Source organism: Ctenopharyngodon idella, chromosome 14 (assembly GCF_019924925.1).
Source record: "Ctenopharyngodon idella isolate HZGC_01 chromosome 14, HZGC01, whole genome shotgun sequence".
In the NCBI taxonomy this organism is placed as follows: domain Eukaryota; kingdom Metazoa; phylum Chordata; class Actinopteri; order Cypriniformes; family Xenocyprididae; genus Ctenopharyngodon; species Ctenopharyngodon idella.
This window is the reverse complement of record NC_067233.1, coordinates 20,578,567-20,594,986: the sequence shown is the minus strand read 5'-3', so window position 1 is coordinate 20,594,986 and position 16,420 is coordinate 20,578,567. Positions and strand designations below refer to the sequence as shown.

The window sequence follows — 16,420 nt, the reverse complement described above, 5'->3', positions numbered from 1 at the left end:
ACGCTATGAAAGAAGTCTGTTATCAGATCCTTCCACCCTGGCGATTCCGTTCTGGCTTTGTTACTTACCCCTGGTTCTGTGTTACTGGTCCCTACATAGTTAAAAAGAAAGTGAGTGGCACAAATTACATCATTGACACCCCTGACCGGAGGCGCAAAAGCCGTGTGTGCCACATCAACATGCTAAAAAGGTATGTGACTACACAGTGTAAAAGTGGAACAAAGTGTGACAAAGCTACAGCTGAAGAAAAGTGTGAGAGAGAGAGTGTGCCACTGTAACGCAGTTCGTATGTACGGGAAGAAGGAGGCGGGAACCGGCGAACGTTCCAACATAACTTTAATATTAAATAAACAAATAACAAAAGGAAAGTAATGCTGGCAGGCCCTCACGGACGTCTGCCGGCCACACAAACATAATTAAACATAACTTAAAGTCCAGGCCTGGTCCTCTCTCGTCCTTCACTGTCGTCGCTCCCCTTTTATGCTTCCGGAGCTCCTCCGTGAGAGACTCGAGACCGTTGCAACACGCAGCTGACGCTCATTAACACTCGTGTCACCGGCCTTGCGCTGTTCCCTCACGGCTCTCGCCCGCCCTGCTAGTATATGCTGAAGCATGGATTTGCTGTGCCAAGTCAGAGTCCCTGGAGTTCGCCCTGCATACTGGTACCAAAACCTGATTCCACTTATCGCTCAATGTAACTAAGGCTGATTCCTTCCTGCTTCCTAGGTTGGAAGACTGTGTGGACAGGGTGGGTAATGCTAAGTATGTAACGAAGCTGGATCTTCTGAAAGGATACTGGCAGGTGCCTCTAACTCAGTGTGCATCAGAAATATCAGCTTTTGTCACTCCAGACAGTTTGCTGCAATATTCTGTCTTAGTTCCTGCTACATTCCAACGTTTGATGAATACAGTGTTGTCAGATGTGGAGAACTGTGAAGTATACTTGGACGATGTGGTTATCTATTCACTTAGCTGGACAGAACATTTATCCAGCCTCAAGTCAAGTCAAGTCACCTTTATTTATATAGCGCTTTTTACAATGTAGATTGTGTCAAAGCAGCTTTACATTGATAACTGGTACATTATTTGGCTGCACAGCAGCTCTTAAAAGAATAGTGTCAATGCAGGCAGATCGAAGCACTGTTGAATATCAAATGTCAAATGTCAAGTGTCCCCAACTAAGCAAGCCAAAGGCGACAGCGGCAAGGAACCCAAACTCCATCAGGTGACATCAGGTGGCAGACAAGTGGCAAATAGGTGTTTGAATGGAGAAAAAAACCTTGGAAGAAACCAGGCTTAGTCGGGGGGCCAGTTCTCCTCTGGCCAACAGTGCTTTGTTACGATTCAGGTAGCTATCATAAGTCCGACAGGATCGCAACATTCAAAGTATTTATTCCAGTTCCATCCAATTGAGGATCGTATTCATCACGGCGGTATGGACGGTTGTTGAGGAACTGTGTCGTGGCTGTCGTGTCGATGAGGCCCTCACAGTGGATGATCTAGTTGACTCAATCTCTGCTGATACGTCAGGGCTGCGTTGTGGTCGTGTCAAGGTGCAGGTCCTTGGTCTCACCTGGATACGGCCCGGATCCGGTTGACTACGGTGAACCTCAGGATAACCAGAAAGACTAATATTAGCGTAGATGCCATTCTTCTTCTGATGTAACGAGTACATCAGGCGTTATAGGAAGTGTTCCCGGTTCCGGCTGACCTAATTTATGCAGCCTAATAATCCTTTAACAGATTTGAAAATATAAATTGGTAATGTGTTATGTGTATGCCAAGTTAAAGAAATGCGTTTTTAGTCTAGATTTAAACTGACAGAGTGTGTCTGCTTCCCGAACAATGCTAGGAAGATTGTTCCAGAGTTTAGGTGCCAAATAGGAGAAGGATCTACCGCCTGCGGTTGATTTTGATATTCTAGGTATTATCAGCTGGCCTGAATTCTGAGATCGCAATAGACGTGAAGGACTATAATGAATTAGGAGCTCGCTCAGGTACTGGGGAGCTAAACCATTTAGTGCTTTGTAAGTAATTAGCAAGATTTTAAAATCTATACGATGTTTAACAGGAAGCCAATGCAGTGTTGACAGAACTGGGCTAATATGGTCATACTTCCTAGTTCTAGTAAGAACTCTAGCTGCTGCATTTTGTACGAGCTGTAGTTTATTTATCAGGCGAGCAGAACAACCACCCAGTAGAGCGTTACAGTAATCTAGCCTTGAGGTCATGAACGCATGAACTAACTGTTCTGCATTTTTCATTGAGAGCATATGTCGTAGTTTAGATATATTTTTAAGATGGAAGAATGCGGTTTTACAGATGCTAGTAACATGGCCCTTCAAATGAAAGATTGGTATCAAAGAGCACACCCAGGTTCCTAAGTGACGACGAAGACTTAACAGAGCAGCCATCAAGTGTTAGACAGTATTCTAGGTTATTATGTGAAGAAGTTTTTGGTCCAAAAATTAGAATCTCTGTTTTTTCTGAATTTAGTAGTAGGAAATTACTGGTCATCCAATTTTTTATATCAGCTATGCATTCTGTTAATTTTGTGAATTGGTAAGTTTCGTCAGGGCGTGAAGAAATATAGAGCTGAGTATCATCAGCGTAACAGTGAAAACTAACGCCATGCTTCCTAATGATATCTTCCAAGGGTAGCATGTACAGAGTGAACAGCAACGGTCCTAGTACTGAGCCTTGCGGTACTCCATATTGAACTTGTGATCGATATGACATCTCTTCGTTTACTACTACAAACTGATAACGGTCAGATAAGTATGATTTGAACCATGACAATGCAATTCCACTAATGCCAACATAATTTTCGAGTCTATTTAAAAGAATATTGTGATCAATAGTGTCAAATGCAGCACTAAGATCCAGTAACACTAATAGAGAGATACAACCACGATCTGATGATAAGAGCAAATCATTAGTAACTCTAATGAGAGCAGTCTCAGTACTATGGTACGGTCTAAATCCTGACTGGAAATCCTCACAGATACTATTTCTTTCTAAAAAGGAACATAGTTGTGATGATACTACCTTTTCTAGTCTTTTTGACAGAAAAGTGAGATTTGAGATCGGCCTGGAATTGACTAATTTTCTAGGATCAAGTTGTGTTTTTTTAATAAGAGGTTTAATAATAGCCAGCTTAAAAGTTTTTGGTACGCGTCCTAGTGATAAAGATGAATTGACGATATTAAGAAGAGGATCTATAACCTTTGGAAGCATTTCTTTCAATAGTTAGTCGGTATAGGGTCTAACATACATGTTGTTGATTTTGATGATTTAACAAGTTTAGACAATTCTTCCTCTCCTAAAGCAGTAAATGAATTGAATTTTTCCTCAGGGACACTACAATGCACTATCTGACGCGATACTGTAATAGACGGTTGCATGGTTATAATTTTTTCTCTAATATTATCAATCAAAGAAGTTCATAAAGTCATTACTGCTGTGCTCTTTGGAAACATCAGAAGTTGAAGCTTTATTTCTTGTTAATTTAGCCACTGTATCAAATAAATACCTAGGGTTGTGTTTATTTTCTTCTAAAAGTTTTGAAAAATAAGCAGATCTAGCAGATTTTAAGGCCTTTCTGTACTCAATCATTCTCTCTCTCCACGAAATGCGAAAAACTTCTAGTTTTGTTTTCTTCCAGCTGCGCTCCATTTTTCTGGCTGCTAACTTTAGGGCCCGAGTGTGCTCATTGTACCATGGCATTGGATTAATTTCCCTAATCTTTTTTAAGCGCAAAGGAGCAACTGAGTCTAATGTGCTGGAAAAGACAGAGGCAATAGTTTCTGTTACAAAATCGAGGTCTTCTAAGCTTTCTGGTATGCTAAGGCGATGAAACTGATCAGGAAGATTATTTATAAAGCTATCTTTAGTGTTAGAAGTGATGGTTCTACCATATTTATGGCATGGAGGCAGTTTAGCCGCCTTGACTAAATGTAGTATACACGAGACTAGATAATGATCTAAGATGTCGTCACTCTGCTGCAGAATTTCAACAGCATCAATATCGATTCCATGTGACAATATTAGATCTAAAGTATGATTACGACAATGAGTAGGTCCTGACACATGTTGTCTAACACCAATAGAGTTTAGAATATCTGCAAATGCCAATCCTAATGTGTCTTTTTTATTATCTACATGGATATTAAAATCACCAACAACAAGGACTTTATCTGCAGCCAATACTAACTCCGACAGAAAATCAGCAAATTCTTTGATAAAGTCTGTATGGTGTCCTGGTGGCCTGTATACAGTAGCCAGCACAAATGTCAACCTACATAATGTTACGTAAAGTACCATCACTTCGAAGGAATTATATTTGGAAGACTTTTGACTAATACTGTAAATATTACTATAGATTACAGCAACACCTCCCCCTTTGCCTTTCTGACGGGCATTGTGTCGATAATCATAACCTTGAGGACTAGACTCATTTAAAGTAATGTAATCGTCCGGTTTTAGCCAAGTTTCTGTCAAACACAGCACATCTAGATTATTATCTTTGATAATATCATTAACAATAAGTGATTTTGAAGAAAGGGATCTAATATTTAACAACCCGAGTTTTATCATTTGTTTAGCATTATTATCTCTATTTTTTATTTGTTGAACATCAATTAAATTTTTACCATTAAATGGGTTTGGAAGTTTTTTGTTTTTACTAATTTGGGGTACAGACACAGTCTCTATTTGAAAATATCTAGGTGTAAGAGTTTCTATGTGTTGGGAGTTATCTGAATTTTCTGACTTCTGTAACGTGAGGCAGCTAGGAGACGGTCGGTTTAGCCAGTCTGTCTGCTTCCTGACTTGGGCCCCAGTTTGTCATGTTTCAGTTCTAAGACTATGTGCCATATTACTAGAGAGAAGAGCAGCACCATCCCGGGAGGGATGAATACCATTTCTTTTCAACAGGTCAGGTCTGCCCCAAAAACTTTTCCAATTGTCTATGAAACCTATATTATTTTGCGGACACCACTTAGACAGCCAGCCATTGAGTGATGATAATCTGCTAACTATCTCATCACTCCGACGAACAGGAAGGGGGCCAGAGCAAATTACTTCTCCTGACATTGTACTTGCGAGTTCACACACCTCTTTAATGTTAATTTTAGTGATCTCCGACTGGCGAAGTCGAACATCAATAGTGCCGACGTGAATAATAATCTTAGAGTATTTACGATTAGCATTAGCCAGCACTTTTAAATTTGCTTTGATGTCAGGTGCTCTGGCTCCCGGCAAACATGTGACTATGGTGGCTGGTGTCTCTATTTTCACGTTCCGTGTAATAGAATCGCCAATAACTAGGGCACTTTCAACAGGATTCTCAGTGGGTGTTTCACTGAGTGGGGAGAACCTGTTTGATGTTCTTATTGGAACGGAAGAGTGGTGTTTTCCGCGGCTAGGCCGCCTCACCGTTACCCAAGTGCCCTGCTGCACGGGCTCTACAGGCGGAACCGAACAATGTACAGAGTTCACTAAGCTAGTCACATCCAACAGTATCTGAAGCCCTTGCATTCTTACTATCCTCGATTAAAGTTTGGATGCGTGTCTCTAATTCTGAGATTCTCTCTGTCAGCCTGACTATTTCCCAACATTTATGACATGTAAATCCCTCGTCGCTGACGGAGAGAGCTATGGTGAACATGTGGCAAATGGAACAGGTAGCAATACTGGGAGAGGATGACATGACTCACCGTGTTTGTAGACTGATCCGACTTACCACAGCTGTTTGAAGAACGCGTTGAAAAAGGAGCACGCAAGAGACTGTTAACAAGTTAACAAGCTAGCGCTGCAAATGCAAATGCTTTGTAACAGCGATTTAGATTCAAAGATTACAAGCTAGTGACGTCAGATTAGTGTGGTAGGCAATATTACATATAAGGTAATAAAAAAAATTAAATAAAAAAATAAGCAACAATGAATAAAAGTAAGAGATTCAAAACAAAGCTATACGGAGTTACAGACGTAAACCAATCTGAGCAGCGAGGCAGACAGGAGCAATCGAGCCAGAAAGACATCTGCCTACACTCTCAGAAAAAAACTACAAAAGCTACAAAAGCTGTCACTGGAGTGGTGCCCTATCAAAAGGTACCTTTTGTACCATTTTTTTCTGAGAGTGTAGCATGGATATTTCTAATCCTGAAGATCTTGCTTAGCTGGTTTAGATGTGTTTGGTTGGAGCTTAACTTAACTTTGCAGGACATTGATCCTCCAGGAGCAGGACACACCAGACATGCCCTTCACATTAATTGAATGTGATTTATCAACTTAGTAGTACATCTTAAAATATAGAGCTCATCATAACAAATGAAAACAAAAGACAAGAAAAGAAAATACTGGTAACGCTTTAGATTACAGCTCAGAAAGTACTGCATAATTACAAAGAATTTACAGCGTAACTTTCGATAATTATAGTGTACCTATAAAGTAAGTATGTGTAAGTATAGGGGAACAATAAGTAAAGTCTTGGGAATAAAGGGGTAACAACCAGGAAAATAACAAATTATTTATACTGTAAGTATTTTAGAACTAAGGGGTATTGACTGTGTCTCACTCCCTTTGCTTCTAGTCACACTTCCTGTTTGATTCAGTATTTTAGGGTGTGGTTGTGCACTTGCCCTTTGCGAAGTATTGCCAGTTCATCTGCCTTACCGAGCGTTTTCTTTATTCCTGCCTGTTTGCCTAGTGTATGATTCTGCCTGTTTTCCCTGATTACGTCTGTTGGATTATCCCCTTGCTTTGGTAGCCTGATTTGGACTGATGACTGTATTTAGGCCTTTTGCCTGTTTACTCACCTCTGCGTTTTGGATTACCCTTGTGTTTGCTGCTCGATTGGACTGTAATAAACATCCGCAAATGGATTCTAACGCCGCCTCAGCCTCGTCCTTACAGAATACTTCACCCTAACTGAATCCAGCGGAAGTTTCTAACTTGCAAGCAGCTTTTGGCTACCAAACTGAAGTTTTAAAGGGCTACCAAGATCAACTCGCTAAGCTCCAGTCTGTCAACGAACACCTGACTCATTACATCCAATCTCTCCCACCGGCCACACTGAAGACGGTAAGCTTTGCGTTACCAGACAAATTTGATGGAGGTGCGGAACAGTGTAGAGGCTTTATTCATCAAGTAAAGATTTACTTTGATAACCAGGAAGACAAGTTTGTGTCAGAAGAGAAGAAATGCGCTTTTATGATGACGTTATTATCTGGAAGAGCTTTAGACTGGGCCGCGGCAGTTTGGGAGACGGATGTATGATTCATAACATCTTTTTATTATTTCATTCAGCAACTGCATGAAGTGTTTGAATATCCCGCTGGGGGCAGGGATGTGTCGATGCAAATGTCACAAGGTAACCGCACCGCCGCTGATTAAGCCATTTTGTTTAGAACGCTCGCAGCTCAAAGTGGATGGAATGACATTTCATTGGAATCTGTCTTTCAACGGAACCTGAACCCAGACCTGCAAACTGAGTTGGCATGTAAAGGAGAGGATTTATCGTTTTCTGACTTTGTGACTCTTACTATAAAGATTGATAATCTGATGCGACAAGCACCGAAGCAAAGAAGTATGAGGGAATCACAACGCTTTTCGCCGACTGTCTTGCCATTGATGACGTCATCTACCGACAAGTCCAGCGATGAGCCCATGCAACTAGGTTTATCTAGACTTTCAGAAGAGGAAAGAATGAGATGACGTCAAATCCATCTATGCTTTTACTGCGGTGAAGCCGGCCATCGCAGTCAGGGGTGCCCACATAAAGCCCAGACAACCTCACGGGTAAATATTGAATATTTTTAACTACTTAGTAATAGATCTTTCAAGCTCCCTATTGAAATAAAAACTGAAAATGCATCTATTTCATTAACTGCGATGATAGACTCTGGGGCAGGTTTGAACCTCATACACAAAGATCTCATCAAGAAATATGACATTGCCACCCAACCATGCAACCCTCCTATCAAGATCAAGGCCGTAGATGATAACACCATTGGGGAGGGGATCACCCATCAGACCAAGCCATTAACTCTTCAGGTGGGTTTATTCCATCAAGAAATAATCTCCCTATACGTCATTGACTCCCCTAAGCATGAAGTAATCCTTGGATCCATTCATGATCCCATTATTTCCTGGCATCATGGTGAGTTGACTAATTGGTCCAACTTCTGTAGAAGTCATTGTTTTTCCCAAGTCCCCCAACCCCAACAAAGACTGTTAACATCCCCAACTGTTATTACGATCTGGCAGAAGTCTTTAGCAAACCAAAGCCACGCAATTACCACATCATCGCCCTTGGGACTGTGCAATAGATTTACTGCCCAACGCCATGCCCCCTAAAAGTTAAGTCTGCCCACTGTCCAGAAAGGAGAACCAGGCCATGGAAGATTATATTGAAGAGGCACTAAGCTCAGGGTTCATCCGACCCTCCACTTCTCCAGCTGCCGCAGTGTTCTTCTTTGTCGAAAAGAAAGATGGAGGGTTAAGGCCATGCATTGATTATAGGGGACTCAATAATGTCACAGTTAAATTCCGCTACCCCCTCCCATTGGTAACCTCAGCCCTGGAGCAGCTCCGCGAAGCCACCATTTACACCAAACTTGACCTGCGGAGTGCTTATAACTTGATCAGAATCAAAGAGGGCGACGAATGGAAGACTGCCTTCCTCACCTCTAGGGGGCACTATGAGTACCTCTCCTGCCGTATTCCAGTCTTTCATTAATGAGATCTTCCGGGACCTTCTGAACCAGTATGTAATAGCTTACATTGATGACATTTTGATCTACTCAAAATCCAAAGATGAACATGTCAGCCATGTCAGGACAGTCCTTGCTTGTCTACTCGCAAACCAACTATACGTTAAGGCAGAGAAGTGTGAATTTCATGTCCAACAGACTTCATTCCTGGGCTACCACATCAGCCACCAGGGGGTAAAGATGGATGAATCCAAGGTCAAGACAGTCACAGAATGGCCTCAACCATCCACCGTGAAGGAGCTTCAAAGGTTTTTGGGGTTTGCCAACTTTTATAGACGCTTTATCAGAAACTACAGTATGATTGCTTCTCCCCTGACATCCCTCTTGAAAGGAAAACCTACCAAGCTAAGGTGGACGGAAGAGGCCAGCCAGGCATTCCAATCTTTGAAGGAAAGGTTTACAACAGCCCCCATCTTAAAACATCCTGATCTGGATCTCCTGTTTGTGGTGGAAGTAGACGCTTCTGACTGCGGTATAGGAGCTGTGCTCTCCCAACGTCACAGCCAGCCCAGTAAACTATACCCATGCGCATCCTTCTCAAGAAAGTTAACCGCAGCGGAGAGGAATTATGATGTAGGGAATAAAGAACTTCTGTCCATGAAAGCAGCTATCGAGGAGTGGAGACACTGGCTCGAGGGAGCAGTCCACCCCTTTCAAGTAATCAATGACCACAAGAATCTAGAATACATCAAGAGTGCTAAACGGCTCAACCCACGCCAGGCTCGTTGGTCCCTATTTTTCACACGATTCCAGTTTACTGTGACATTTCAACCAGGCAGCAAAAACAGTAAGGCAGAAGCCCTATCTAGGCGGTATGATCTCCCCACTGACACCCTCGCACCCGAATGCCCTTCACTTACTACAGAACTCATTCTGGTGGCCCTCAATGACAAAAGATGTAACTACTTACGTCAAAGCCTGCCAAGTCTGTGCTCCTTCAGGTCTCCTCCAACCGCTACCCATCCCACAACGTCCTTGGTCCCATCTCTCCATTGACTTTATAACCGATCTACCACTTTCCAATGGCTTCACTGCTATCCTGGTCATAATTGACCGGTTCTCCAAGTCCTGTCGTTTGGTGCCTCTGAAGGGTCTACCCACAGCTATGGAGACTGCTCAAGCGCTATTTCACCATGTCTTCAGAAATTATGGATTACCCGATGATATTGTCAGCGACAGAGGAACTCAGTTCACGTCCCAAGTTTGGAGAGCCTTCTGTAAACATCTGGGCATTAACATCAGCCTCACGTCAGGTTACCACCCTCAGAGAAATGGGCAAGTCGAACGACTTAACCAAGAAATTGGTAGATACCTTCACTCATACTGTAGCCGAGAACACCGCTGGTCTGAATTCCTTCCTTGGGCAGAATACGCACAAAATTCTCTGACTCATTCCTCTACTGGCCTGACCCCCTTCCAGTGTGTCCTTGGATATCAACCTCCTTTGTTCCCGTGGTCTGGCAAACCTTCTTCGGTCCCCGCAGTGGACGACTGGATCCGACGTAGCGAGAGGGTGTGGGACAGCGCACACGTCCGTCTGCAGAGAGCTGTGACAGTACAGGAACTCCAGGCCAACCGATGACGTCGCCCACATCCTCCCTACCAACCAGGTCAACGGGTCTGGCTTTCCACGAGGGACCTCAAGCTGCGGCTACCCAGCAGGAAGCTCAGCCCCAGGTATGTTGGTCCTTTCAAGATTTTGAAGAGAATAAATGAGGTCACATACCAGTTAGAGCTTCCTGCTAACTACCGTATCTCTCCATCCTTTCATGTTTCCCTCCTCAAACCGGTCCACCCGGGAGCTGACCCTGACACTGAGGCTCAAGAGCCGCCACCACCACTGGACGTTGATGGAACTCCTGCTTACAAGGTGAATGAGTTACTAGACTCAAGATGGAGAGGGGGTCAGCTCCAATACTTGGTGGACTGGGAGGGCTACGAACCTGAGGAGAGATCGTGGGTAGCCGCCCACGACATCCTGGACCCTTCTCTCATCGACGACTTTCATCATACCAGACCCAATCGACCAGCGCCTAGACCACAGGGACGTCCGCGTCGAGCGCCAGGAGGCGCTCCTAGAAGAGGGGGTTCTGTAACGCCACACCAGCAGAGTGAGCCTTCGCCTGAGTATTGACTGTGTCTCCCTGCTTCTACTCGCACTTCCTGTTTGATTCAGTATTTTAGGGTGTGGTTGTGCACTTGCCCTTTGCGAAGTACTGCCAGTTCATCTGCCTTACTGAGCGTTTTCTTTATTCCTGCCTGTTTGCCTAGTGTATGATTCTGCCTGTTTTCCCTGATTATGTCTGTTGGATTATCCCCTTACTTTGGTAGCCTGATTTGGACTGATGACTGTGTTTAGACCTTTTGCCTGTTTATTCACCTCTGCCTTTTGGATTACCCTTGTGTTTGCTGCTCGATTGGACTGCTATTCTGGTTGTGACCTATCGCCTGGCTTAACGTTCCTGCCTTTTACACTCACTACTAATAAACATCCGCAAATGGATTCTAACGCCGCCTCAGCCTCGTCCTTACAACAACAATCTTACGTTTGGGAGCAATTTAGCGAGAAAGTGCACTGATTAAGTTGTTTCAAGGCAAGTAGAAAGAACTATTGCAATCTTTTTTTAATACATGGGGAAATATACTTTTGTTTCATGTAGTTACAGGGTAAGTATGACATTGTGGGCCGTAAATTAAAGTGGTGCTTGTTACACTCTTATTTCATGTAGTTACAGGGTAAGTGATAAAAAAAAAAAAAAACGCAAACAATCTGATATCACTGACTCTGAAACATTTATTTGAAAAACAACTTAATTAAAAACAGGTCTACAACACTTATTATTCATTTATTCATTTTTTAAAAAAATCAACTTTTCATTTCAAATTCTAAAGTCCTGACAGAAAGTAACACGTTTTGTCCTTTTTGTTGTTGTTTCTCTTGTTTGGCTTCCTCCTCCTCTTGTTTCTCAACTGATGAATCTTAAGAAGGAATCCCATTGCTATTCTGTATTAAAAGAAAATACAGTACACCCAGAAATTTTCTCATGGTTTAGGCTATTCTTCTTTTCGCTTCCGACCAACTGTCACCAGCGCCTGCATGCATTCGACGAAGCATATTGTAATGAGCAACGTAAAGCTTTCATGACATTCTCGCGGGAGATTCATGTGAAACTCGCGTGAGAACTGCCGTCTCTGTTATTCTGTCTTGTTTGTTTCTCGTTATCATTATCTGCTATTCTGTGTATTTTGTTGTGAGCATTAATAAAAAAAATAAACTGACGGCATCCGACATCTGCGTGAGTTTCTCGGCAGGCTTACGTCTCAAGTTACGTCAAGCATGAACTCTCAACCCTTTCATGCATGCGCAAGTGGCAGTTGGTCGAAAGTTAAAAATTTTTAATTATTTGGTATTTTTCTTACAAATAAGTATCGTTTCACTTCAGAAGACATTGATTCATCCATTGGGGTCGTATGGATTACTGTTGTTATTGTTGTATGTGCTGTTTGATGCTTTGACTTAGGAACACATGAGCTTGCATTGTAAAGTGTTCCCAGATATGATTTATTTTTCTAAAAACCTTTGTTTGTGTTCATCTAAAGAAAGAAAGTCGTATACATCTCAGATGGCATGAGGGTAAAAGATGAGTAAACGGTGAGCACATTTCCGGGTGTAGGCCCTACTGTATTTTCTTTTAATATAGAATAGCAAATGACATGGGATTCCCTCTTAAGATTCATCAGTGGAAAGAAAGAAAAAGAAGAAGAGGAACAAGAGGAGGAGGAAGCCAAGCAAGAGAAACGAATAAGAAGTGTTGTAACTTTAAATCTGTTTTGAAATAAGTTGTTTTTCAAATAAAGGTTTCCGAGTGATATCAGATTGTTTGCGTTTTTTTAATTACTTACCCTGTAACTACATGAAACAAGAGTGTAACAACCACCATTTTAATTTACGGCCCGCAATGTCATACTTACCCTGTAACTATACTTTTGTAACAAAAGTATATTTCCCCATGTATTAAAAAAGATTGCAATAGTTCTTTCTACTTGCCTTGAAACAACTTAATCAGTGTATGTTCTCACTAAATTGCTCCCAAACGTAAGATTGTTGTCATAATAAGTACCCCTTAGTTCTAAAATACTTACAGTAGGCCTATAAATAATTTGTTAATTTTCTGGTTGTTACTCCTTTATTCCCAAGACTTTACATATTGTTCCCCTATACTTACACGTACTTACTTTATATAATTATCGAAAGTTATGCTGTAAATTCGTTGTAATTACGCAGTACTTTCCGGGCTGTAATCTAAAACATTACCAAAATACTTGTATAGAAAAATACTACCAGAGCTTTGCTGGACAAACATTAAATGCATAAAGCAGTGGGAATAAACAATACCTTGAAAGAAATTAGCAAACTTTAAAGAAACATCAACCAGTTAATCATGTAACAATAACAACTTTAAAAAGTGCTGTGTAATTAATATAAAATGTTAAGAAGGTTGATTTTAAGTTGTATTCCACATATGATAGAATCTGTTAAATGTAATTTGTAGATTAATGCATTCGATTCATTTTAAATCAGCATGGTCAAATTAATGTTTGATTATTTGTTTAACACTGATATTAATTCGAACCACTGCAGAAAATCTTCTCATATCACAATTCATATAATTGCTATTTTTATTGATTGTATTTCTAATCCAAAGAAAACTACTAATACAATTTTTTTATAACCAAAGATTGACAATGTGTTCTAGCCTATAATCTTAACATTACAGTTCCTAATTAGTATTTCAATTGAAGACCTATAATACTGTTACTCTCCAACCCTGCTAACTCTCTTTCTCACACTCACACACACACACACACACACACTTACTCATTCACTCACTATAGTGGTCATCTTAAAAGACGAGTGGGAAAGGTTAGATATATTATCATGGTATATATATTGGGAAAACCAAACTCCATGTCAGCAGCATACTGTATGACTTGTGATCTTTCAAGTGTCGTACATTAGAGGCGAAGCTTTACAGCAGCACTAATTATAGTTAAATATAACACATTTCTTACATCAGCGAGTGGTCGTTCGCGTGGCAACAAAAGCTTATAAAGTGGGATGATTTGACAATTCCGTACCGACTCAGAAATAAGGCCGGTGTTCTGAAATATTCGGTGTCTGAGATTTTCGGTGACACTGGGCGGAGCTTATATGAATATTCACGAGTTTCCTGTTTTGTGTTAAAGCGCCACTGAAAATTTTAGTGCACTGTCCTTGGATCACAGAACTGTTTTCGGTAATGTGATTGTGTTTCCGCGACGAATTAAGTTAAGATTCTTTTTTATTAATAACTGTTTATGTATACTCAATAGTTTGTAGGTTACATTGTGTCTTGAGATATAATTTAGTAGTGATTACAGCCACTGGTGGTCTATCATTAGGAAATGAGCCAACAGCCATCGAGTTTGTTTGTTTTAGTACAACTGTTTTGATTTGATTTTCTTTTAGTTTGTTTGATAAGATAACTTGTATAAATATAGGCTATCTGTGGTGGCATAATATGTTTCAGTTGTGATTATTTTGTCATTCCCTATTGCTTTCTCAGTAGATAGCCTGCATAACTTTAACCAGACATTATTATTTTTTAAAACATATTGAGAGTTTTATGTTATGTTCCGTTTATGTTTTTGACATGCATGAATTAATGCATGTAAACCTTCTTTATCTTTTTCTGCAAAACACACAATGCTCTTTATGAATAGAAACATGAGACAGTGTTAGCTTCCCTGCAGCACTTTAATAAGGTTTTAGTTTAATTCTGCAAGCTTTCCACAACAATTAAAATGTTAAAATTGAATTACAAGTGGTTAAATTGATCATCTACAAAACTAAAAGTTACTAATGCGGGTTTTATTTACAAATTATTATATGAAGAAGACATAATTGTCAAAAGTATGAGGAATATTATTGTTATGTGGATAATCAGACATACACACTGCTGTGATTGCTCTGTCATTTCTTAATTGCTTGCTAAGTTGGTAAATAATTTCAAAGAGACTTTATTAAATCCTAAAGTGAAGTGTTATTTTTTTCATATTATTAGGAAACATTCTCAATCCTTTTTCCCCACAAAATGATGCATTTCATTGACAAAACATTTTAATATGGAAAAAACATGATGCACTGTGAATCAGGATTCAGTTTAACACAGTGGTGATATGGAACTATATATGGAACTAAGTTGTGAAATGAGCAAACCTGCAGTAAATTCACAATGAAATGTTTTAGTTCTATTCTACAAGCTTTCCATAACAATTAAAATGTTTAAATTTTAATTATGTTTATTTAGCGGCTAAAATAATAGACCATGTAGTAATTTGCATATCTGTAATATCAAAGATAAAAGAAAATAATGAGAGTAGTTAGATTTTGAATAAAAAAGAGCAACTGATTCTGTGTTGAAATTGTATTCTCAAACGAGGAGAAGTCATGACATATATAATAAAAAACACTTGTATTTAAACACACAGTAACACACTTTACAAATGAAAGTGATACCAGCCTTTGCTACTGACACATTCAATCTAAAATATATAATAAAATGACATTACAACAAACCTGTATTATTAAAATTTTTAATACACTGTGAAAAAATAAAGTGTCTGCTTTGTCTGGTGTACAGGGATATTTATTGGCAAAAGTCATCATCTTTGGGAACGAATCAGGGTTATATTAGCAATAGACATTATATTAGTTATTAAATGCATAATTCATCATGGCCTATTTGGATAATCATTAAACTATATTTAAAGTACATTAACATGTTTTCATGCATGTGTGCAATTTTGGAAACATAACACATATAACACTAGAAATTCAAGTCTACCCAGATTAGAAGTGCTTCTGCAAACTAGGAAAGTTTACTGCTGCCTTCACCACAGGAGTTTACAATTTATATTACTATGCTACCATACATTTCGGTAAACTTTTAAAACTATATGCTTTAAAGACTTAAGGTAAAACAGAAACAACAAAAATAGGCTACTTAAAACGCTATTGGCTCGTTTAGCGAATCCTAACGACACCTCTGGTGAATCATTGGCTGTGTTCATATCAAACATAGCTAACACATGACACGACATCACAGAATATAGCTTATATATAAAATATTGTGCATCAATAACAGTTAGAATATAAGCTTGACTTCGTTTAACGCTGAAACATAGACTAATTACCTTTAATGTTAGCCGAAGAGCGTGCACTAACATTTTCAGAGTCGCTTTAACACAAAACAGAAAACTCGTGAATATTCATGTAAGCTCCGCCCAGTGTCACCGAAAATCTCAGACACCAAATATTTCAGAACACCGTCCTGAAGACGGCGCGGTTTGACCAATCAGATGAAAGGGGCATTTCGGCGCCACCCACATGCACGAAAGAAATATCAAAGCCATAAACCGATTTGTAAATCACAAACAAAAAGTGGGATTTGTTAACCTAAATGAAAAAACGAATAAACAAGCTGTCTTTTCATTTCTCGTTATTCCATTCCAAATAGGAAATGAAATGATCAAAACGTACACAGACCCTGCTGCATATCAATCGCGAACGTTCTTCTTCTGAGGTAAATTCAAGGTAAACTCAC

The 16,420-nt window shown here is 40.1% G+C and overlaps 1 protein-coding gene and 1 long non-coding RNA gene across 2 annotated transcripts in view; one reads left to right on the top strand and one right to left on the bottom strand.

Moving 5' to 3' along the window:
• The first annotated feature begins 1,603 nt into the window (after nt 1-1,603).
• The window catches only part of LOC127494694 (uncharacterized), a 447,433-nt gene continuing 432,616 nt past the window's right edge, over nt 1,604-16,420 (top strand). Inside the window, exon 1 of the long non-coding RNA XR_007924940.1 lies at nt 1,604-2,226. This is a non-coding gene — a long non-coding RNA (uncharacterized LOC127494694). The remainder of the gene's footprint in view (nt 2,227-16,420) is intronic.
• The window catches only part of LOC127494686 (uncharacterized), a 98,695-nt gene continuing 85,527 nt past the window's right edge, over nt 3,253-16,420 (bottom strand). Inside the window, exon 2 of the mRNA XM_051860771.1 lies at nt 3,253-3,669. Coding sequence (XP_051716731.1) covers nt 3,645-3,669 — 25 coding nt within the window. The 3' untranslated portion in view covers nt 3,253-3,644. The remainder of the gene's footprint in view (nt 3,670-16,420) is intronic.